The sequence below is a fragment of the Plutella xylostella genome, chromosome 27 (genome assembly GCF_932276165.1).
Source record: "Plutella xylostella chromosome 27, ilPluXylo3.1, whole genome shotgun sequence".
In the NCBI taxonomy this organism is placed as follows: domain Eukaryota; kingdom Metazoa; phylum Arthropoda; class Insecta; order Lepidoptera; family Plutellidae; genus Plutella; species Plutella xylostella.
Genome location: NC_064007.1, coordinates 6,135,078 through 6,160,471, shown reverse-complemented (window position 1 = coordinate 6,160,471; position 25,394 = coordinate 6,135,078). Strand labels below are relative to the sequence as shown.

General features: G+C 38.4%; 2 protein-coding genes across 3 annotated transcripts in view; one reads left to right on the top strand and one right to left on the bottom strand.

Moving 5' to 3' along the window:
* Positions 1 to 10,659, bottom strand: part of LOC105395347 (trypsin CFT-1) — a 67,333-nt gene extending 56,674 nt beyond the window's left edge. Inside the window, exons 1-7 of one of the 2 annotated variants that reach the window (XM_048631112.1) lie at positions 10,543 to 10,600; positions 10,103 to 10,239; positions 7,988 to 8,073; positions 7,312 to 7,609; positions 7,049 to 7,184; positions 6,707 to 6,858; positions 4,292 to 4,634 (exon numbers count right to left, since the gene is read on the bottom strand). In XM_048631112.1, coding sequence (XP_048487069.1) covers positions 4,536 to 4,634; positions 6,707 to 6,858; positions 7,049 to 7,184; positions 7,312 to 7,609; positions 7,988 to 8,073; positions 10,103 to 10,239; positions 10,543 to 10,588 — 954 coding nt within the window. In that variant the 5' untranslated portion in view covers positions 10,589 to 10,600 and the 3' untranslated portion in view covers positions 4,292 to 4,535. Of the gene's footprint in view, positions 1 to 4,291; positions 4,635 to 6,706; positions 6,859 to 7,048; positions 7,185 to 7,311; positions 7,610 to 7,987; positions 8,074 to 10,102; positions 10,240 to 10,542 lie in introns of those variants that run through there. The other variant, XM_048631113.1, reaches the window with a different exon arrangement.
* Positions 10,660 to 14,397: 3,738 nt separating this feature from the next.
* Positions 14,398 to 25,394, top strand: part of LOC119691816 (trypsin CFT-1) — a 60,173-nt gene continuing 49,176 nt past the window's right edge. The window contains exons 1-4 of the mRNA XM_038110032.2: positions 14,398 to 14,811; positions 15,237 to 15,364; positions 16,331 to 16,480; positions 16,898 to 16,983. Coding sequence (XP_037965960.2) covers positions 14,754 to 14,811; positions 15,237 to 15,364; positions 16,331 to 16,480; positions 16,898 to 16,983 — 422 coding nt within the window. The 5' untranslated portion in view covers positions 14,398 to 14,753. The remainder of the gene's footprint in view (positions 14,812 to 15,236; positions 15,365 to 16,330; positions 16,481 to 16,897; positions 16,984 to 25,394) is intronic.

The window sequence follows — 25,394 nt, the reverse complement described above, 5'->3', positions numbered from 1 at the left end:
ACGCGTTTACACGCTCAAATCAACATCGATGCGGCGTTTGTCTGCCAACGCTGCGACACGGCCATCATGACATCTCACACGTCCTCGTGTGAGTTATCTGGAAAGAAAGAAAAACAACCGCAGTAACTGAATTTTACTCGGCCAGTCCTGACCTAGTCAGGGAAGAAAGCAGTGGGCTCATGAACTCTGCATTCATCACACTGATGAACAATGAAGCTTTAACTTGAACAGTATCAGACAAAAAGTCATTAAATTTCAAAATTGGATATCAAAGTTCAATTAGTTACACGTTTCAAAAAGGAAAATTTCAAAACAGCTTAAACCCATTGATGGAACAGCAATAACGTTAAAAAATAATCGAAGAATGTATACACAGCTTAAATTAATCATACTCTCATCCAAGACAACCTCTCTCTGGCGTCTGATAGTGACTCAAGACAACCTCTATCCGGCGTCAGTCTACTACCACTTCCATCTAGTGGTATCAGACAAAACAAATCAATACCTACTCGAAAGTTAATCCACTATCTTTAACTCTGTATTAAACAAAAACACGGATCAGTATCTGATTACTAATGGTCCTTGCTCACTTGTCCGGCAACCTTCATCCGGTTACCCAAGTACTCATCACGAATGCACACCTCCATCCGGTGTCATTCCAGTGCCTCCATCCAGCACGCACTAACACCTCCATCCGGCGTCATTCCAGTGCCTCCATCCAGCACTCACTAACACCTACATCCGGTGTCATTCCAGTGCCTCTATCCGGCACTCACTAACACCTCCATCCGGCGTCATTCCAGTGCCTCCATCCAGCACTCACTAACACCTAGCTAGAGCATCTTGCCATGATTTGTTGCCACTGGTCGCTACTGCAATCAAAATCGATTTCAAGACGCTCATGACCTTAGCTTAACAGGACCTCAGGATTTGATCGACCTCAATGTCATAAACTTTTTTTTTTAAACTCAACAGGTCTGGCAACCCGACAGATTAACAGTTCCAGGACTCGAACCTCGAAAATAATTCCACAGTACCGGTCACACTAACCTCATCCACGTAATGAAACATCTAGCCTCTAAACTTTGAAACTACAGGCATAGTTTAAACGAAAACAGCTCACCAGATTAATGCAACATCCCAGCAGGCGCGCTCACTACGCATAGATCGACCCTCTTCTCCTTGGCTGCACCGGATCCACTCACTCCTCCACTGGCAGCATCCTGGTCCTCTCTGCGACGCTTTGGACAGCTGGATGCGAAGTGTCCCTGGCCCTGGCAGTGGAAGCCAGTGACCGCAGTCTTCGCTGTAGATGGAGGCGGTATCCTCTTGAAATTGTCACTTGGTTGGGAAGGGGAACGCTCTTCTGGTCTCCTCCAACCACATCTTCTTTGTAAGCAGAACGTGGACTTGTGCCCTAATTTCTCACAGTAGTTGCACTTTATGGAAACAGAAGCACTGAAGCTGCGAATTTTCTTGCTATCGGGGTAGTCCTCGCTATTAGCTACTTTCCGTTTTAGAAACGAAACAGCCTTGAGCTTTTGCTGAAGCTGGTTGCGCGTAGTCACTTCTGTAGTGAAAGCCAGTCGTTGGACACTTCTTTCAAATCGGGAAACATGTGCCAACACTGTAGCCAAAGCAAGATGTTCGGTATTCATGTTCTTCCAGCGTGACATGATTGCAGTCATCAGCGAGGCAGCATAAGTAGCAAGGCACCCATTTTCTTTCGGTTTACTGTCACTCAAATTAATGAGGAATGAAGCTGTATCTCTGGGCACTCGTACCTTCGTATGAAAAGCTCCGTGAAGTCACTCCATGTCATCCAGGGGAAAGATACAGTTGACAGCCACGTGGATGCATGACCTTTCAGAGCGCGGCTCAAGGCCACCATAAGCCGTGCGCCTTGCAGATTCTCGTCGTTCATGCACAGGTCCGCAGTCGACATCCAAGAACGTGCGTCGACATCGGATTTACTGGGATCGTAATCGGGTAACCTCAGCTCGGACGACGACGACGGCGATTTCATAGCTGGAACAAGCGTCAGGAAATTCCGATTCTGTTGTTCTAGAAGCTGCTGCCATTTCTCGTAGTTCGTGTCGTGGTGTGAAGCACGTGGGGTGGCGTCTTCTGATCCCACATCTGATGACGGGGAGGGGGTGTCCGCCGGGCATCTCGTCTGGCGGTGGATTCATCGGGCGGGCGGAAATAATAGGCTCTTCGTATAGTTCGTATCTTGATTATTCAGATTACAATCAACACTTAATGTAACAATGCAAGATCGCGATGATGCAGACGGATTACTTTTAGAAACGCGGCAAGTTCGATACAGCACACTGTTTCCCGTGTCACGTCCAACTCGTCCAAGCTCAGAATCCAGAATCCAGAACCAGAATGGCGGCATGGCCCCTTCACTTTTTAAACGTCACGTGACCTCTTACTTTTTAAAATGTTGCCAGGGCTGTATCGACCTTACCCAAGGAAAATCCCTTGACGTTTCTGATTCGATTACGACGCGTTTACACGCTCAAATCAACATCGATGCGGCGTTTGTCTGCCAACGCTGCGACATATGTATATATTCTAGGTTCTATACCAATCTCTTCGGACTGAGTGCTTCGTATGATTATGATAGAACTTCACTACCAAGGTAAGTTCGTTTAATCATAAATTAAATGTCATCTCCATATAAAATTCATGACAGATGTGTCAAAAGTTAAATACTACTTGATATGCTCTAACCGAGAATGGAGAAATTGGCACTAGGGCCTTATTACACAAGAGAGATGCGAACGAGTTGACAGCGAGCGAGAGCTCAGCGAGTTGGCAACTTGTTCGCGGCGAACACATCATGTCTGGATACATTGTGAAACAGGCCCTTAGACTTACCACTAACCACCACTAACTATTCACGGGGCATTTTGACACTACCCCGCTTTGGATACTTACTTTACAAAGACTGTTAAAATACTTAGTAGACAAAAGAACTAAAAATAATTGTAAATATGAAAAACTCTTCCTTCTTTGTAAAATATCATCAGTACATAGCAATGTCTAGTGTCGCGAATTTATCATCATAAAGTCGAGTCACTAACATGGGTAGATATAGGGTAATGTAGATATTTCATGTTTATGTTTAACATGATATTAGGTAGGTACTTACCATAACAAAATAAGAGCCACTTCATTGTTAAAAATGAACCCTTTTTCACTTGTTAGTTTCCTAGTGCTAGTGCGGAATGACATGGTCCGTGACCTTCGCGATAGTTTGATTCATGCATGGAAGTAATAAGTACTTAGTTTTCATCATCATCATCATCAGCCAATAATCATCCACTGCTGGACATCTCCCAAGGAGCGCCACAACACTCGGTCCTCGGCCTTCCTCATCCAACCACTACCGGCTACCCGCCTAAGGTCGTCAGTCCAGCGGGCAGAAGGGCGTCCCACGCTGCGTTTACCTGTTCGTGGTCTCCACTCGAGAACTCGTCTACTGTCATGACCGTCTCTTGTATTCTTGTATTCTGAGTGGGGGTGTAAGTACCTGCACCTGGCTCTCTCGAATGGAACCTTTGTGCATATCCCCAAGGTCTAAACTGCCTTCCTAAGCTTGAACCATTTCCCACCACGCTGGTCCACTGCGGGGTGGGTTCACATATCAAGATGTGCTAAATCTAGATATGCAGGATTCCTCACGATGTTTTCCTTCACCGTAAGAGTGATGGTATATATCAAACTCATTGGTACATGTCAGCGCCGAGAGTTTCGAGATCGGGACACACGAATTCCGACTTTTTGACTCACGCAAACTGTCTATAATCGTGTGTTTATCTCCGATTTATAAACCTACAATAAATCCTTTGTATGCTCTATGTAGGTAATGTAGGTATATGGGGGTAGTTCTTTTGTCTGTACCTAACAATATACGAACAAGATGGAGTGTCAGTTCCCACTTCTACCACTAAGCTCTTATTTTGAATTTGTTCGATTAGAGGATTTGTGTATTTATTCATTGGTACAATGATTGTAATTGGGTTGAACTTAAAAAAATCGTTTTACATAAAGAAAATGCGGTCACTTTTTGCTTCGATTTTGTAAACTCTTGTTCGTATATAATAATTGTAAAATGAAATGAAAAAAATTATGAAATGAAATATTTATATCAACTAAAACTTATGAAATGAAAGATCCAAAAAAATATTGGTTGCAGTGTTCGGTATTGTTAATCTAAGGTCTGTACAATTAAATATTGGTAAAGTAATTTTGTTTCATTTTTATATTAAGAATGCCTATATATATTTATTTATTTAACTCTTTATTGTACAAATATTACAATATATTGTGTGGACTTAATATAAATAACAATGTTTTTAACAAAACCACCGTGGAAATTTAAGGTAAACGCAGCTATTAACGGCCCTCTCAACCCCTAGCTTTGCAAGTGAACTCTAGGGCACAACAAATTAATTATCTAAAACGTTTTTAAAATTTTGAGAATGAGCAAATACCATCGGCGCATACTTAAAATTAAAAATTAATCAGTTTTTTGAATATATTATCCATATTGAGGCGAGTAGCATAAGACTGTAGTTGGCGTCAATCGCCGCGGCGGAGTTGTGGACCTGGTTTTGATGTACCTGGAAAGTTTAAAATTATTTTAACATAGCCCACGACCAACGTCCACTTTACCTATAAAAAAGTTGTCTATTTATAATTATGTAAATCTAGGTTATTAGGGTGATTCTTCGAAATTCCATTCTTCGTCTGATTTATATGGCCATTTCTTAATTTAATTTTTAGCTCTATAACGTATGTTTATATGAAAATGGATATAGCAAATAACATATAATTGGAAAAGGCACCCTTTTTATCAAGTAGTTTTTGAGTTATTGACGTTACAATTTTTTGTTGCCATATGAATCAGAAACAGAAAAACGAACACCACAGAAAACCATCTTTGTTTTAAACATACAGCATTGCTCGTAATTTTCTTGGACTGTCATCAATAGAAGAACTATAGAAGATTACGCAAAATAAAATTAAAACTTAAAATATTGAATTTTGTACCAGTGACATGCAAAAAGCTGATCTGGGGCGACTATTTTCATAAAATTGATATCGTCAATATCTCAAAAACTATCGACAATTTTACTAAGGTCATAAAGCGATATTCTGGTCACTCGTAAGCTGTACTATCAGCCCTCCAAGGTATGACGTAAACTTTTGGAAAATCCTGTATAGGATGAGGTTTTTTACCGTATAAATCATATACATATGAATCAGAATTTTGCATAAAACCTTAAGTAGTTCAAAATACATTCACACTATAGTGTTGTATATTTTTTTTCATAAATCTGTAACCCAAGAGCATTACATGAAACTTACATTGAAGAATCATACTCAGAAAACAGAATTTTTACAGGAGGAATATTAATCAGAAGGTTACCTGAACCAATACCATATGAATCAGACATTGACCTTCTTTTCACCTGGATGTAGGCATACTAGGAGCACCTCCATCTTCTGGCTGGTGCGTTGGAGGGCTGGCTTCTAGCGAACGGATAGCCAGACTCCCATTGCCACTTCATGACCAAGTATGGTCATCAACATGTTACGACATATGAATCAGTACTACATGCCGGACACTCCTTAATTATTGATTCAAAAAAAACTTACGTATTTATAAGTACTAAATATTTTTTTTGTCAAAGGAAAACTCATTGCCCTTTGATAAAATTTTAATTTATGTTAATAAATTAAAAGGGAAATGTGATACTGAACATTTTGTTCCTCAAGCTGGCAAACGGACGCCCTATATGAATCAGAATAACACACTTCAAATATTTTTTTTCAGTACTGAAACAGCATTTACTGAAAAAATGAGATTGGTTACAAATAGAGATAGAGCTAGACTGTCTTGAAAAAAAATTACGCGTCATTATCTTAATTGGTTACAGAGATATCCTCAACGCCGTCGAAAATACGGTCCCTGAAGAATCACCCATTAGCTTCCTACTTACCAACCTAATTTTATCAAATGATGATGGGCACAAATATATGGAAGCTGGGACCAGCACCAATAGAAATGAGTGATACGTCGTTGAAAAGGTATTTTTTTTGCAGAATATGAATAATTGAAGCGCTAGTCCTGATTTACTGTCCAATTAGAATAATCGTACCTTGAAAGTTTTTTTATTTTATTTCTGTAATTTTAATGTTTTTGTTATTATTTCACTTTCATTTTTATTTTTTATAACAAAATGATCATCTTTCATTATAATATTATATTTGTTTATTATCTCAGTAAGTAAAACCAGTTGAAAGTAATTTCTCCCATTTTAATAATACGTGTTTACGTGTATTACGCCCTAACTGTCATCAGGCGAGAGAGTGCAATTCCATAGAAAAATACTTCCTTCCGACGAATATATTTCAAAATGGACAACTTATACGCATTTGTCGTCATAACATTTTTTTTCTCACTTGAAAAGAGCTATCCAACGATGTATGACTCAACTTTATTGGACATAGGTCCCAAAACGCCCATTGTCATTTGCTTACACCATGGTAGTGTAACAAACATCACATTTTAATATTACAATAATATGGTAACAAAAATATTTATTTCTTCGTCTTATTCATGAATTAAGGGAAGAAACTTTTTATGGGCCCAAGGCTGTATCTTTCTATATTTAATTATTTTACTCACAGTGTTGTTGATCCAGACGGAATAGCTAGAGACGCGTGTAAACACGTTAGGGTAGAGGGAATCGCCGCATGTCATCCCAAATGAGGTCACCCCCACCACCACCCCGTTGTACACCAGGGGACCACCGGAGTCACCCCTGCAAGTACCGGCTCCTGTAGGGGACAAACTCTTACTGTTAGCCGAGCTATGACGACTTGACGAGTCTGGAAAATACCCAACATGTGTGGACACAAACACTCATTAATCCTGTGACTTCAAACCTCAAACGCACTCGATAAAACTCGACAATCGTCTCCATAAGTCGGTCCAGCCTGTCGACTTGAGTCGGATATACGAGCTTACCTCCAACACCAAGCAGCCCCGCGCAGAGAAAGTTGTCTGGGACCGACGCCTCCCACCTCGCGCCGCAGGTGTCTCGGTCCACCTTGCGCAGCCCCGCGTGCCGCAGGCCGAGGGTGTTTGACTTGCTGCAGTTCATCTAGGTACATGGTGTTAAAATAATATAGAAAGCAACATACGGTTTACCTATATCTGTTTATCGATTGGGAAATTAGGTCATTTACCTAAAGGAGCCGATATCATCTACCAGATTAAGTGTTACTCACATCAGTCAGTCCCCACCCAACAGCTACCACAGACGCGTTGTTCGGGACCACATACCCCCCCGGGGGGATGACGGCTGGCTGCACCGAGCTGCTCCGGTAGTTGCTCATACTGGTCGGAAGCACCAACACTGCCACGTCGTTATCAAGAATAGGATGGTTATAGCTCTCGTGAACCACTATCTTGGGCGTCACGTGTACTGAGCCTCCGCGGTCATTGTAGGTGGATCCGACGCGAACGATAACTTCAGATGCTCTCAAGTTAGTAGTGCCAGTAACAGCTGTAGTGTCATTGATTTCACTGGAAAGATTTTAAAGGTATGGTGTACCTAGATCATTCACTGTATGATTTGATACTGCAAGTGGCGAGGGGTCCATAAGGTTAACACGATTCCCATCGGTTTTCTATGGGATTGACTTATGTGATATTTAATATTATGTACGAGTATTATGCACCACAGGTTCTTTAGGCCGTTGGTCCACCACAGCCGTCACCAACCGAGCCCCGTCAGCGAGGACGACATGAAGGATGACGGCGCTTGAGACGCAGTCACGGCCATGTTAAGAGGGAAGTATAGGTACCTTCCAATCCTAGTGAAATAGGTATTAGGAAAACATTTGCTATCGCTTGTGATTGGTTGGGATTGTAATGTAACTACAACATTTTGGTATTTATTACTGGAATAAGCAGTGCGCAGCGGTGAGCACGTGGTGCTGTGTGAGTATCACGCCCCCGCAGCCACCCGCCAACTGCTCACCATCCGGCTGCAAAAACAGTCATTAAATACCTACGTTACAATGAGGGCTATATAAGTAACGCCACTAAAATAATAAGGTACCCACCTAACTTCATAATTTTTAGAACCTACCTCCTATTTCGCTAGAGTGTTGGGGCCTTACCACCAAAACAAAGACATAATATGGTAAAGGCTGTTAAGTATTTTTTTTATTAAAAATATATTAAAAATGGTTTTATTTTTTTGATAATTATACAAGTAAGTTTTAAAAACGGTAAAAACGGACGTTTTTGCTTAATTGTGATCAAAATCATATACCTAGGTAAGTAATGTCACATATTTAGCAATCTGATAACTTACATCAGAGATGCCAACAAAAAAAATGCATTATGGATATTGGATACCTTCATCATACATTTTTAGGACAAAAGTTGAGAATTGTTACTGGGACAGACTGAGACGCACTGACCCTACCCGTAAAACAGTGTACGACTCACGTACGGTCGCCTGCGCCTAAAAGTAAGCCGAGTTTTTAAAATAGCGATCTCAAGCTCATATGCTGCTCAAGCACATCCACATAAACACCAGTGCTACACACATCACACACAACACGTCCCCGGATTTATAACAGATGTAGCTGGTCCCTTCATCATCAGAGATCGCTATTTTAAAAACTCCGCCTGTATACGTTTAGGCGCAGGCGACCGTAGAGTCGTTCGTCAAGTCGCGCGCCTTAGACTTGCGCGCCACGCGAGTTGGCATCTTCTGTTTTTTTTATATCGTCAACTCGCGTGCCCATGTAAAGTACGGTCAGATGCAAACGAATTGAAACTAAAAAATACAGTTAAATATTGTCTCCCTGGCTGATTACCATAAGAAGGTACCGACTAGACAGTCGTCATTAAAGTAGATGCTTTGATTTCGGGATAAAGATACCTACAATAAAGCCTATGTTGGAAGTGCGGAATGAGGCAAAAGGGGATGTGACCTATGACGCATGATACCCAAGTTTGCTATCTTTCTCATCCCGTGCGCAAATTTTACCTGTCATAGCTATGTCCTTCAATTTTTTGTTGCAAAAACCGGTTTAAAGGGTTAAAACGACATTGTTTTAGTGACGTCGTTTTAGTGTTACTCCTAATTCAAAGCAGAGATGTACAGTGCATTACTTACAGTCTACAGTACAGCGCAAAAATATTAAAATGTGTCAGTTTTTACTAATTTTGATGTATTGCGGGGGTAAGCCTATAATAAATTAACTTTACTATATTACCAAGTCTACTTTGCCGTAATATAAACACAGTGTTACGTTTTCGTTGTGTTACCGTTATATCAAATATCGAATTAGCACTAAAATTTAAAACAAATTTCGTTTATTTCATTGGTCAAAGAGACAGACCTAACTGTAACAATTACTTCCAGGAAGTTCATTGCAAGCAGGTCCATCTAGTAATAAAACTGCACATGAAATCGTAACATCTATACATTTTAAGTAGTTGCCTTAAGCATAATAAATTATAACTTTTGTGGCTGACTCTACATATTTTCACAGTCGAGCGAGTTGACGACAAAAAAAGTAGGTAAATACGGGAGGGGCAACTCGCGCGTCGCGCGCGAGTCTAAGGCGCGCGACTTGACGAATGACTCCGACCGTACATACGTTAACCAGAAAACCGACTACCGAATTATCAAATAACTTATCCTTGATTATTATCTGTCAAAACTGAAAAATACTAGTTACCGATAGTTATTTTATTATACATACACTCGTCAGCAATGAATAAGTTCCAGTGAAACTAGAATGACAATAGCACCAAATTACTCGAACGCAAAAAGCGGCGTCTGCAATATTGACGTACATTTAACAGCGAATCTGGATAATTACCAAATAAAAACGTTAATTTTAAATAAGGTGTCGGTATTTTGAAAGTGGCACTTTTTCATTGCTCGCGAGTGTAGTATGGATTAAACAGACTGTATTATTAGGCGTAGCTTGCATAGAATAGTTGGTTGCTAATGTGTCGGTCAGTAGTGGTAAAGCACCAGTACGTAGGTACCTCATCAAAATGAATGACTAAATACGCCATGTAAGGGTATGTCTCGACGGTGGTGGGTCGTCCCCCGACGATCCTGTTGGCGGGGGGCGCGGGGGACGCGGGGGGCTCCCTCACAGTCACCGAGTCCTCACAGCTCCCTGAAAACATAATCACTTATACACTTACCTAAATTATTACCTTCCAATCCAATCTAAAGAGTTAGATTGGTTTTATGACCGTCACCAACGAAATTAAATTAGTCTTTAACATTAATGCAACTCTTCATTTTTTTTCTAGACTTTGACTAAGTAAGTACACCTATTAAACAGATTCAATTGGTTAGGTTACCTACATTTGAAAGCCTGCAGGAGCGATAAAGTACGTACCTACACATTATACAGGTAAGTATATGACTGTAATGTACAATTAATGTATAAGGTAAAACTGAGTTAGTTACTTACCATAGTAAAATATAGTCATAATAAGTAATTTAATTCTGAAAATCATCACTTTCTTGCATTCTCAGTCTCAAAAATAGGCCAAGCCATGGCCATCGTAATTTTTAGGGTTCCATGCCTCAAATGGAAAAAAGGAACCCTTATAGATCATCACTGTTGGAAACTAACCGAAATCAATATTCGGAGGTTTTGTTGTCAATGGTTTCTCTGGCTCTTTGACAAGAAAACCGGTCACACGTGTACGAAATTATATTTCTTTTTTCAACCTAAATCCTTTATTATTTACAATTAAACCCCAGCAATCATTTTTTTGCCCGTCTGTCTGTCGGTCACCACCCTTTTTTTGCAAAAACGGGAATAGGTTATATATATGTTACTGTAAAAGCCCGAACAACGGTAAATCCTAAGATTTACGCGTAAAACCTAAGATTTACCAACTCTTAATGGTAAAAGCCCGAAAGATTTTGCGATTCGCACTTTTACCACTATTCACTTGGTAAATCTTAGGATTTACATTAAGGCACGGTAAATGTTGAAAAAGCCAGGTTATAACTTATAACCTCCGTAGTCGAACAAAGCGTCCGTAGTCGAGCGGGCTTCAGTGATCGTAACTGATCACTGAGGTTTAGCAACAACCAGCATGGTCAGCCATTGGATGGATGACCGATTTCAAGTGGTTCTTTTCTGGATGCTTTCGTGCTTCGGACGGCACGTTAAGCCATGGGTCCCGGTTGCTGCTTCGGCAGCAGTCGTTAAGCCTAGTCAGAGGCCTTCGGGCGGCTTGAAAACGTCTGACAGTCGGGTTGCCCACTTACCCGACAACTCGCTCAGCACAAGCTTGCTTGTGTTGGGATCCACCAACCCGCACTAGGCCAGCGTGGTGGACTAGGCCTAAACCCTTCCTACATTGGAAGGAGACCCGTGCCCCAGCAGTGGGGACGTAATGAGTCGTGATGATGATGATAACTTATAACTAACCGAACCACAGAATAATAACTAGTACCAGGTATAGAAGTCCATCTTCGCAATGGCTATTAAAGAAATATGACTCCATCCCATAAGCAATAAGATCTAATTTAGATCGCGTTCCAGCCGCACACGTTTTTATTTACTTACCTACCAATTTATTTTTGAGGGAATATGCGCCTTATTTCACTGGACTACGGACACTACGGTGCATAATAAGTTATACGTGGTTATACGCATTGAAAAAGAAGCCACCTTTGGGAAAGGGTTGCCTCAGCACCACAGACTACAACGTTTACTAAGCAACGGACTGAGTTTGTAAAAAGAATGTCATGATATTAAAACAAAATAATTTGAATTTAGAATACAAAGCTATTCCAAATTTTTTTTCTATTGGAAATAACCAGTAAAACAATGACAATTTCATAGTTAAGATATTTTGAAGTACATAAAATATGTATGAATCTAAGTACCTAAAACATTTAATTTTGTGAAAACATGTTTTTTTTAGTTATATTTTATATTATGGATATAATTTATATTATGATACGTGAACGTGTTATTAGTTTCGTTAAGCACTAATCCCACTCAGCGAACATTTTATAATCGATTCATTAATACATTTTGAAGGTAGTTGTATCTGTAAATTTAATACTTTAACGAAAAAAAAATTGGAATAGACTTTGTTCAACATGGAGAAAAAAAGGGTTTGTAGTTCGGATTAATTTCATTTCAAATAAGGAACGTAGAAGAAATCAATAAAATACTTCGATTAGTTTTACCTGTCAGCATCTTTTGGTAATCTAAAAAAAAAAAAATTTGGATCACGATCCGTATTTAAGCAATTAAATACGGCACAGTATTTTTTTGCTGCTTTTTTTCTTTTTATGTCCATTTTTCTATTCATAAATTTTAATAAATACCTAAATACGACATTTATAAACTAGTACGAAATAAGAACAAATAGCGCGCGCGTGTATCGTCTTCCGCTTGCGGCAGCCGACTAGATTCGCCCCCTCGAGGCGGCAGGCGCCAGGCTGGCGCCTGCGCCGCCCACGCGCGGAGTGACACAGGCCTGACCGAACTTAAGAAATATTTATTATTGCAATCTACTTTACTCGACGTCAACAATAATAATACGAGAAAATTATTTTACTTCCGGTTTCCGTGTTTAAATTATCGTTCAGTGAATGAGTGAAAATAAAGTTATTTCAAAATGACTGTTCATCAAAAATAATATAAATTCTGAAAGAAAATAATTTAAGTTTTTGATTGAAATAAATGAATAGGTAATAATTAATCTTTGTTTTATTCCCAAAACCAACTTTTACTAGGTGTCAGTGGTAAAACCTAGCATTTACCAAATTCTAATGGTAAAAGCCCGAAAAAAATTACCCATTTTCACAAATCCTTACATTTACCAACTCATGTGGGTAAATTTACTGGTAAATCGTAGGATTTACCGTTATTCGGGCTTTTACAGTAACATATATATAGCTGTTATTTCTCATAGATACAAATTTACGGCTCCGACAAAGTAGCAAAATAAATATTGAAAAAAAAAAGTGTTAAAATCTATTGAGTACAAAATACAGAATTTATTGCTTCTCCTTGTTATATTTTGACCTATACACCACAAAATAGTTATGCTATATTTTGTAAAAACCGGCCAAGAGCGTGTCCGACACGCACATAAAAGTGTTTCGTATCGATAAGTTGTATTATGTTAACGATTTACCATTTTTCGTAGAAAAATTATGTGAGATAGTACTGGTTGCTGATGATGCTTCACTTATATTTAAGCTGAAGCGACATGATGACATTTTTGACAATGCAAACAGTACTTACCTACTCTTTCCATAGGTGCTAATTGGTTCACTGTAAATAATTTAGCTCTTAACTCCAAGAAAACAAAATGTATCAAATTCACTTTGCCTATGTAAGACAAGTAGAGACAAATTTGACATTAGTGTGTCCCAAAAGTCAACGTCATCCCTTAAAGGGCTGATAGGTCAGCTCATGAGAGGCCAGAATATCACAATATGACCTTGGTAAAAACTCGATAATTTTCGAGATATTGACACTTTTATAAATTTGCTGAAAATCGACACCTTCGATCAGTTTTTTGCGTGCTGCCGGTACAAAAATCCATATTTTTAGAATTTGTTTGGTGTTGCATCAACCTGTATAGCCCTGCTATTTATCGCAGTCAAAAAAATATCGAGTAATGCTGTATGTTTCAAAAAAACACGGTCTTCAAAGTCTTAGTCATAAAAGGTAGGTAATCGTATTTTTATATAAACAACTTTGACTCTACATACTGTAAAAAAATATACCACGCAAACCTGGCACCTTATTTGAAAAGATAATTATGTATGTTCGTAAAAACTTAAATTCATTCCGTAAAGTAGGAGCCACTCACAGTATTGAGACCAGAAACAAAGATAAGTTGCTTTTCCCCACACTCAGACTTTAAAACAAACACATCATTCATGGGGAACTGGTAGGTATACGCTTTTATAATAAATTATCAAATTAAACAAAAGACCTTACGGAGACAAAATTTAAGAATTTTGTAAAAGTTTTATTATGTAGTACTACTGAGCCGAAGGTCCCGGGTTCGATTCCCGGCTGGGGCAGATATTTGTTTAAACACAGATATTTGTTCTCGGGTCTTGGATGTGCCCGTAAAATTGGCAATAGGCTCGCCCCCTATTACATTGGGACTAAACATAACACTGGCGAAAAGTGGGTGCAGCAATGCACCTCTGCCTACCCCGCAAGGGAGTACATTAGTACAAGGCGTGGGCGTGTGTCCTTTATTATGTAGTAAAGCTTATTATAGTAACTATAAACGACAAATACGCACGCTGATCACTGAAGCCAGCTCGACTACGGACGCTACAATTTATTTCGATAATTTGAAAAACCAATTTTTGGATTATTAGTATCCATCTCTTCACCAATTTCCGTGGCAATCGGTGCAGAAACGGCGCAGAACGAGCCAGGACGGTCACCGGACAGACATGACGAAACTATATAAGGTTTACTAGTAGACTACGGAACCCTAAAAAGATGTCTAATACCGGTATTAATACCGAAATCCCGGTATTGAATCGTAATACCGGAACTCAATACATCGATGAGACACGTATATCGATGAATCCTCATTGCTTCGCCGTAGTTGAGTTAAAGCTAGTTAATTGAAATAAAATTGAGTTGGCCATGGCCATTATTTTTGAGACTGCATGAAAGTGATGGTTTTCAGAATGAAGATACTAATTGTGACTGTGCTATTTTACTATGGTACGTTTTATTATTTATGTTAGGTAGGAAAGTATGGTAGAGTAGATCTATGGGTAGGATAAAATTGGGTATATACCTCGTAGATACCTATCTATGTGCAGGTACATACTTTACAGCTCATAATTTTTTCAAAGGTAGGCTAACCTAAGCTAAACAATTAAAACTGTTTATTTATAGGCCCTATTGCTTTATTACCTATAGGGTACAGTCAACCCCCAGTAAAAAAGCCTTAAAAATTGCAGTTTCACCTAACGGGTCGTGCATCCATACATTTTATACGATCTGGCCCCCTACTCTTGAAAGGCAATGTATAATTGTATATACCTTATTTAGTCCATATTTTTTATGAGAACTGCCTGCCCTCCTACTCTTGAAAGGCAATGTATAGCATCTTTCTTGCGTTCTCCTACCTATTATGTTTTCAGGGAGCTGTGAGGACTCGGTGACTGTGAGGGAGCCCCCCGCGCCCCCCGCGCCCCCCGCCAACAGGATCTACGGGGGACACCCCACCACCGTCAATACATACCCTTACATGGCGTTTGTAAAATTAACGGTAATACTGCTTTACCACCACCGACCCACACATTAGCAACCAACTATGCATATGCTTGAATAATGATATTTTAATAATTTACTTTGTTTAATGTATTATAATATTTATTTTATTGTATTGTAAATGTATCTTAAACTAGTACTTTTTTTATTTTTTTTATTAGTCTATGTGTTTTCCCACTGCTGGGCAAAGACCTCCCCTTTAATTTTCCACTTCTCCCGATCCAATACGGCTACCTCCCAATCCGTCAAATATTTGACGAGGTCGTCCCGCCACCTCCTTCTCGGCCTGCCTCTCCGCCGGCGCCCGTCGCCCGGCACCCACTCGGTCGCTATCTTGGCCCACCGGTCCGGGTGCATTCGGCAGACGTGGCCGGCCCAGTTCCATTTGAGCTTCGCGGTCTCGACACCAACATCGATTATGCGGGTTTGTCAATTTTACACCTAGAATACTACGCTCCATCGCTCTTTGGCAGACCTTCAGTCTGGTCTTTTGATGTTCGGTCAGTGACCATGTCTGTGCGCCGTAGGTTAGGACGGGCAAGATACACATGTCAACGAGTTTGCGCTTGAGTGACAGTGGAAGGTTGCCCTTCAGCTGCTTCATAGACCAGTAGCTCTTCCAGGCGTTATCGATGCGTCTATCGTCTTGCCTGTTTTCGAATGAGACTAGCTGGCCTAAGTAAATGTACTCGTTGACATATTGTATATCCTGACCGTCTACCGTGACCCTATGTTTCACGCTGTTAGACATGATCTTCGTTTTGGACCGATTCATCGACAATCCGACTTGAAGGCTTGCCGTGCTGAGATCTTGCAGCATGCGTTCGAGTGTTGATGTAAATATTAACTGATGTAACTAGTACTTAATAATGTAAATATTAAATGCAATATATGTAACTCAGAATTTAAAAAAATAGCCAACCGGACCTCTAGAATTGACTCTGGTGAACTGCCTACATTACAGGATTATCGGAGATTTAAGAGGAAACAAGCAGACCATCTGGGGTCGCTTGACCCTGGCCAGCCTGATGGACCCAGTGACGCCCAAGGGAACTCCGCGAGGAAGGCTTTCCTAACTAAGGCTCCCCGCACCGCACCTCCCACGACTCCAAGGGTAATACCTAAACCTTATACCAGCAATAATCAGAGTCCAAGTTGTAAGTGTAAGGAGTATCTAGTCAACCATTGAGCAAATGTCAGCTGAGATTTTCTTGAATACTCTATTCTGAAACCGGCAGGCGACTCTTTTTCGCAATGTCTCAACTTATTTTCAATTTGCGGTGCTAGTTATACTACAGAATGTTGCAAAAAGGGTAAGCCGAAACCTACATGTGCAGCATGTTTTATCTAAGCCCGAAAATAAAAGAAGAATGTCAAAACTCGCGAAAAAAAACATTTTCTATAGTAAAAAGTCACGTGACCAACAAAATTTTCTTAGATTACAACATGCTGCACACGTAGGTTTCGGCTTAGTATACCCTTATTGCAATACCCTGTCCTCATTCTAACATACTTATCACTGATTTTGCAGAACACTCAGACATTGATCAAGAACGATTGCGGGGGCGTGATACTCACACAGCACCACGTGCTCACCGCTGCGCACTGCTTATTCCAGTAATAAATACCAGAATGTTGTAGTTAAGATTTAGTGTCCGGCCATTCTCCAAATTATCATGAACGCCTCACTATAAGTATTTCCATTTCATTAATTAATAATAATAATAATATAATATGTGGGGACATCTCACCGCGATAAAAAGTAGCCTATTTGTTAATCCAGGGTGTTAGCTAACTCCATACCGAATTTCATTACAACCGGTTCAGCCGTTTTAACGTCACATAGGTACATACTCACAATCTTTCGCCTTTGTAATATTAGTAGGATTTACTCTTTCTCCACAATGGAGTACCTACTTATCCCCACTAATTATAAAAAAATTAGTGGATGCTTTAGCAATTTTTTCTTTGACAGAGAGGGACAAAACAATTCAATAGCTAAAGCGTCCACTAACTTTTTTATGAACAAGGGGGGTAAGTAAGTATATAATTTTGTAACATTCAAAGAGGGAAGTATATAAAAGTAAAAGAGTTTTTCTACTTCTAAATATTATCCAATCTCCAAGATTTTTTAGAATGTTAATGACACAATAATTACTAGGGACTAGGGACCTAAACAGTTTTTCTTTTTTTTAAATGACAATGGGCGTTTTGGGACCTATGTCCAATAAAGATGAGTCATACTCATACATGGTTGGGTAGCTCTTTTCAAATGAGCAAAAAAATATTGACGACAAATCCGTATAAGTTGTCCATTTTGAAATATATTCGTCGGAAGGAAGTATTTTTCTATGGCATTGCACTCTCTCTCCTGATGACAGTTAGGGCGTAATACACGTAAACACGTATTACTTAAATGGGAGAAGTTACTTTCAGCTGGTTTTATTTACTGAGATAATATACAAATATAATATTATTATGAATAATGATCATTTTGTTATAAAAAATAAAAATAAATGTGAAACAATAACACTATTCTAGATGCGAATAAATTGGACCTATGTAGTTAATGATACTGTCTTTTTGGGATGACTATAGTTTCAAAGTTACAGTGGGGACCTCACATTGCCAAATTGGCTGGAAGGTTGAGCTGCGCAGCTTTTGCTGTAAGGAAAATTAGACAACAGACCGACGTTGAAACCGCCAGATTAGTTTACTTTAGTAATTTCCACAGCTTATTGTCGTATGGCATTTTGCTTTGGGGTAGAGCCGCTGATATTGAAACTATATTTGTATTACAGATAAGAGCCATCCGCTCTATATACAAACTAGAGGTCGCGTTGTGGCGCGGGCTGCAAGCAGCCGCGCGGTGCTTTGATGCTTTCGGTTTAGGTGGGAGACAGTTTTCAGTATGAATTTCAGTTTCAGCAGGGTATTGACTTGAATATACCGTAGCAAATCTTTCTTGCGTTTTGTTACGCCTTAAAAACTGTGTTCACTATGATTTTTTTTAAATTAAAGGGGTACTAACGATTTTGTTTCACGTGGGAAACAGTTTTCAGTATGAATTTCAGTTTCAGCAGGGTATTGACTTGAACAAACCGTAACAAATCTTTCTTGCGTTTTCTTATGCCTTCAAAACTGTTTTCACTATGAATATCTATATTAAAGGGGTACCTACTGATGATTTTGTTTTAGGTTAGTTAAGTTTACGTTTTTAGTATGAATATTGGTTTCAGCAGGGTATTGACTTGAACATACTGTAGCAAATCTTTCTTGCGTTTTGTAAGGCCTTAAAAACTATTTTCATTATAAATTTCGATATCATGTCGGTATTGATGCTTTTGTTTTCAAAACAGTTTTTTTAAGTATAATAATCGGTCAGCTGGCTTTATTTATAATATACCAAATTTCTGGCGTTTTCCTTTGTATTCAAATTTGAGTGAAGACTACTTATGGCTTTATGCTTATGATTTTCTTCTTATGAAATGTTGCTATTATAATTACTTTAGTGGTATTCATTTCGCCTTCCTGTTACGGATTGTCTCACACAAATACGGTAGAGAAACTAATCTACTATATGAAAAATTTTTGGTTTCGTAAACTTTACCTAGTATCGAGCCGACATCGTTTTGTGTACAAATATTGGGTTTTTTAATACCTCATAAGTCTGAGTCACCCCCATTCGCGCGTTTTTCTAGCATCTCGATTATTAGTTTACTCTATCCTGAAGAGAAACTTTTTCATAGAAAAGAAATACACAGGCTTTTTTTATTCATTAATTTCTTACGTGGGTTTGCTGTTTAAGACTATTTTTACAGAACTATGTTTTACTTCAATTTAATCCATAATTGGAACTATAAACGCCCAAACATACACTTTATCTTTTTTTTATTCATTCAAGATATTTCTTAGCCACAATCGGCTCTCAGGTTATAGGTATAGTTGTGTTGACAAGGGTATGAGTAGTAGTAGGCTCTCCAGGGTTTGAAGTATGGTGGTTCGCATTGTTTTGCCTCGCTTCGCTCGGCTCCTCTTTTACGGTAAGGTTATACTTAAGTTGTATTGCCTCGCTGCGCTCGGCTCTTCAGTGGTTGTGGTATGATGTTTTGAAATGTTTTGCCTCGCTGCGCTCGGCTCACCAAGGTTTGAGGTATGATGGTTTGGATTGTTTTGCCTCGCTGCGCTCGGCTCTCCAGTCAAACAGGAAATTGGTGATTAAAGTAGTTTAGCCTCGCTTCGCTCGGCTCCTCTCTAGGTCTCGGAATAATAATTTCGGTTGTTTTGCCTCGCTTCGTTCGGCTTTGCAGTTACATAAGCACTTGCTGTTTATTGCGCTTTAGCCTCGCTTCGCTCGGCTATCCGGTTTCCGCATGTTGGTTTCAGTAGTTTTGCCTCGCTCCTCTCGGCTCTCTAGGTTTTGAATTGATGGTTTAGGTTGTTTTGCCTCGCTTCGCTTGGCTTTCCACTTCTTAAACGGGACTTTTCCCGTAGTTTTTCTTTATTGGTAATAATAATTATGATACGTAATGCCTCGCTCCGCTCGGATTTCTTTTCTTTATGGCAGGGTTACTTGTCGATCGGATGCCTCGCTGCGCTCGGCTGGTTTTATTTTGGTATAGCTTGTAGAAGGACTATGGCCTCGCTGCGCTCGGCACTTAAACTGTGGTAAAGTTGATTTACATTTTGTATGTTTTTAGGGAAAATATTTTCTCCTCTAAAAGTGGGGAGTTTTTATTTTAAAAAATAATTCTTTGTATTTTTCTAAACAAATGCGCCATATACCACAAATCTGTCTGACCACTTCAAAGGGGTGAAATTGCTAATGTTGGTAATTTTTTCTACGTTTTTAGGGAAATTTGGATTTTTTCCCTAAAAGTGGGGAGTTTTTATTTTAAATAATTATTCTTTGTATTTATCTACACAAATGCGCCATATACCATAAATGTGTCTGACCACTTCAACGGGGTGAAATTGCTAATGTTGGTAATTTTTTATACGTTTTTAGGGAAATATTGTTTTTTTCCCTACAAGTGGGGAGTTTTTTTTTTAAATAATTATTGTTTGTATTTATCTACACAAATGCGCCATATACCATTAATCTGTCTGACCACTTCAACCGGGTGAAATTGTTAATGTTGGTATTTTTTATACGTTTTGAAATTTTGTTTTTTTTCCCTATAAGTTGGGAGTTTTTATTATTAATTAAAAATCTATGCATTTAACTACACAAACGCGCTATACATTCGAATCTCCTCAGACCATCACAAAACGATAAAATTGCATATTTATGTAAATTTTCCCATGTTTTTAGGGAAATTTTGTTTTTTTTCCTATAAGTGAGGAGTTTTTATTATTAATTAAAAATCTATGCATTTAACTACACAAACGCGCCATACATTCAAATCCCCTCAGACCATCACAAAACGATAAAATTGCATATTTATGTAAAATTTCCCATGTTTTTAGGTAAATTTTGTTTTTTTCCCTAAAATTGGGGAGTTTTTATTTCATAAGCAAACTAAATGCATTCACCTACACAAACGTGCTCTACAAGTCAAAACTGTCAGACCACTCAATACAGGTGAAATAGCCTTAAAACATGTAAAATCCCCCTTCTGGGTGATCAATTCACCTCAACTTGAATCGACGTCGAACTTTTTCAAAAATATAATCTCCCGTATTTCTCAGGGTTGCCAGCCGAAAGTAATAAAAATAGTCAAATGTCATTAGTATGAGCCTTTCTGACTAAACTGCATCATTTTTTTAAATCCAAAACGGTTATTTCTATTTTTTATGTTTTTGGGGAAAATCTCAAAATTTTCCCTAAAAATGGGGAATTTTTATTTAACATGTATAACCTTCCCTACAAAGTACACAAATGCGCCATACAAGACAAATCTCCCCAACCACTCTAAACATGTGAAAAAACCAATCAAAAATCGTGAAAAAAAGTCACTTTTACAAAATGGCCGCCAAAGCAGTCCGCCATTTTGTTTTTTCAACTTTTCGGAATTTTCCCATAAACTGCACCATACATCAGACCGTGTACAAAAAAAATCATCACCCCACCTGCCTCCCTTCTGGGAGATCAATTCACCTCAAGTTGGGTCGACGTAAAAAAATCCGAAAAAATATAATCTCGCCTATCGCCCAGGGTTGCCAGTCGAAAGTAATAAAAATGGTCAAATGTCATTAGTACGGGTCTTGCCGACAAAACTGCATCAAATTTTAAAATCAAAAGTGGCCATTTCTACTTTTCATGTTTTTGGGGAAAATCTCGAAATTTACCGTAAAAATGGGAAAATTTTTACGGTATTTTGGCCGCCATTTTGTTTTTTATTTTTTTATATTTTTTTTATAATCTGTCAGACACTCTAAATACACCCTCAAAATATGAAAAAATGTATGGTCACCAAAAAAGAGGAACAAAAAAATTTTTTTTTTTTACAACTTTTTTTAAAAAGTCGAGGTTTTTCTCTACTCACCCGAGCACCCTGTACATTTCCCTAAAACATTTTTATATCAAAAAATGGCTCCTTCTGGGAGAACAATCATGTCAGTGAGTGAGTGAGTGGTAATCCAGCTTTATATATTATAACTAGAGGTTGCGTTGTGGCGCGGGCTGCAAGCAGCCGCGCGGGGCTATGATGCGTTTGGTTCGGTTTCAGCAGGGTATTGACTTGAACATATCGTAACAAATCTTTCTTGCGTTTTGTTACGCCTTAAAAACTGTTTTCACTATGAATGTCTTTATTAAAGGGGTACTGATGATTTTATTTCAGGTGGGATTAGTTTTCAGTAAGAATTTCAGTTTCAGCAGGGTATTGACTTGACCATACCGTAGCAAATCCTTCTTGCGTTTCGTTATGCCATCAAAGCTGTTTTCACTATGAATTTCTTTACTAAGGGGGGTACTGATGATTTTGTTTTAGGTGGAATACAGTTTATAGTACCTATGAAATTCGGTTTCAGTTAGGTATTTACTTTAACATACCGTAGCAAATCTATCTTGCATTTTGTTAGGCCTTAAAAAAGGTTTTCACTATGAATTTCTTTATTAAAGTGGTACTGATGATTTTGTTTCAGGTGGGATTACAGTTTTTATTATGAGTTTTGGTTTCAGCAGGGTATTGACTTGGACAAACTGTAGCAATTCTTTGTTGTGTTTTGTTTTGGATTAATAACTGTTTTCTGTATGTATTACGTTATAAAAGGGGTTCTGATGATTTTGTTTCAGGGGGGGGCACAGTTTTCAGTATGAATTTTGGTTTTTCTTGTTTTAAGTTTTGCCTTCAAAACTGTATTTTCCGTATGAATTTCGTTATCACGTGGGTATTGATGCTTTTGCTTTTATTTTAAAAACTGTTTTTTTTTTCAGTATTAGTATCGGTCAGCTTTACAATAACGCAGCGACTCTTTCTGGTGGTTTTCTTCGCATTAATATTCCTATCATATTGAAGAAATACTGGCTTTAACTGATACTGATTTCCCTTCAAAACTTTAGCCATTATAACCTTTACCTGTAGTTTATGTAGCCGACATCTTTTTGTATACAAACGTTGGGTTCTTTAATAATAATATAACACCTTATAAATCTGAGTCACCGCCATTCGCGCGTTTTTCTAGCGTTCGATTATTCACTTATACTCCTGAGTTTTTTAGTAGAGAAACTACCTACCTATATTAACTTTTTTTTTCATGAACTTTACCTAGTATCGAGGCGATATCTTTTGTATACAAATATTGGATTCTTTAGTATTATTTGCCACATTCGAGAGCTGAATGTAGATAAGTTTTGTTGATGAGGGTTTGAGTATTGTTGCCTCGCTTCGCTCGGCCCTTCAGGGTTTGGGTTTTGGTGAGTTGAATACTTTTGCCTCGCTTCGTTCGGCCCTTATATTTTTACGATAAGGGTATACTTAAGTTGTATTGCCTCGCTGCGCTCGGCTCTTTAGTAGTTGTGGTATAATGTTTTGAAATGTTTTGCCTCGCTGCGCTCGGCTCTCCAAAGTTTGTGGTATGATGGCTTGGATTGTTTTGCCTCGCTGCGCTCGGCTCTCCGGTTAAACAGGCAGTTGGTGATTAAAGAAGTTTAGCCTCGCTTCGCTCCGCTCCTCTCTAGGTCTCGGAATGATAGTTTTGATCGTTTTACCTCGCTTCGCTCGGCTTTGCAGTAACATAGGCATTTGCTGTTTATTGCGCTGTAGCCTCGCTTCGCTCGGCTCTTCGGGTTTTCGGTTGTTGATTTCTGTAGTTTTGCCTCGCTCCGCTCGGCTCTCTAGGTTTTGGATTGAGGTCTAGGTTGTTTTGCCTCGCTTCGCTCGGCTTTCCACTTGTTAAACGGGACTTTTGCCGTAGTTTTTCTTAATTGATATTAATAATTATGATACGTAGTGCCTCGCTTCGCTCGGATTTCTTTTCTCTATGGCAGGGTTACTTGTCGGATGCCTCGCTGCGCTCGGCTCGTTTAATTTTGGTATGGCTTGTAGAAGGACTATGGCCTCAAACTGCACTTAAACTTTAGTAAAGTTGATTTACATTTTGTATGTTTTAAGGGAAAATATTTTTTCCCCAAAAAGTGGGGTGTTTATTTTATCTTTATTTTTATCTATTTATTTTTATCTACACAAATGCGCCATCAACCATAAATCTGTCAAATCAAATCAAATCAAATCATTTATTTTGCTGAATATAGGTACATTGGTTTGGTGTATGATAAATAAAGGAAAGTCGCTTAACTATACTCCACCCAAGAGGGTTTGCAAAGTTTTAAAATTAAAAATAAATTAGATTAAAATTAAAACATAAATAAAAAATTAAATTAAAATTAAGAAACAGTGATAAATTCAATGAATGCATGCATGTCAAAGATATACCTAATTAAATATTTATACATATAAACTTTTGACACAGCTACAAGGAACGTGACTATTACACATGGTCTTGAAGAAATTCTTCTAGGCTGTAATAGGCTTTTCTAATAAGAAATTTTGTTAAGCATTTTTTGAACAAATTGAGTACATTGATTTCTCTTATACAACTCGGCAAATGATTGTAGATTATAGGGGCCATACCAAAAACACTCTTTTTAAAAAGAGCTGTTGAGCAGCTGGCAGCGCTGATTTTATTTCCACACCTTTTACTTTTGAATTTTCCAAAACGATCGCTATTTCCTTTCACAAAGAGTGCTATTTCTAAAATATATAATGAAGGCAACGTTAATACTTTCAGTTGTATGAAGTGCGTTTTGCATGTGTCTGTTGGTTTTAATTTACAGATTGATCTAATGCATCTTTTTTGTGCCTTAAAGGCGATATGTTTATCTGTAGAATTACCCCAGAAGATAAGACCATATCTCAGAGTAGAGACCACATACGCATAATATGCAGCTAATACTGCTTTTTGATTGACCACTTTTGCAAGCATATGTAAAGCGTAGGCGAATGATTTAACTTTAGAGCAAACCCTTTCTACGTGGTTCTTCCATGTCAAATGTGAGTCTATGTACAAACCTAGAAATTTTGTGGATTCAACTAAATTTATATTTTTATTATTGTATTTTATGTCAAGATTATCTAATTCTGATTTAGGGTTGTAATTATTTTTAAATGTCATTATATTTGATTTGTCAATATTTATTAGTAGATTATTTGAGGTGAGCCATTCAATCACATCTGATAGTGTATTTGTAATGTCAGATTCTAAAGCATTTATATTATTGTTTTTAAATAGTATTGTTCTGTCTGACCACTTCAAGGGGTGAAATTGCTAATGTTGGTTATTTTTTCTACGTTATTAGGGAAATTTTGATTTTTTTCCCTACAAGTGGGGAGTTTTTATTTAAAAAAATAATTCTTTGTATTTATCTACACAAATGCGCCATATACCACAAATCTGTCTGACCACTTCAAAGGGGTGAAATTGATAATGTTGGTAATTTTTTGTACGTTTTTAGGGAAATTTTGTTTTTTTCCCTACAAGTGGGAAGTTTTTATTTTAAAAAATAATTCTTTGTATTTATCTAC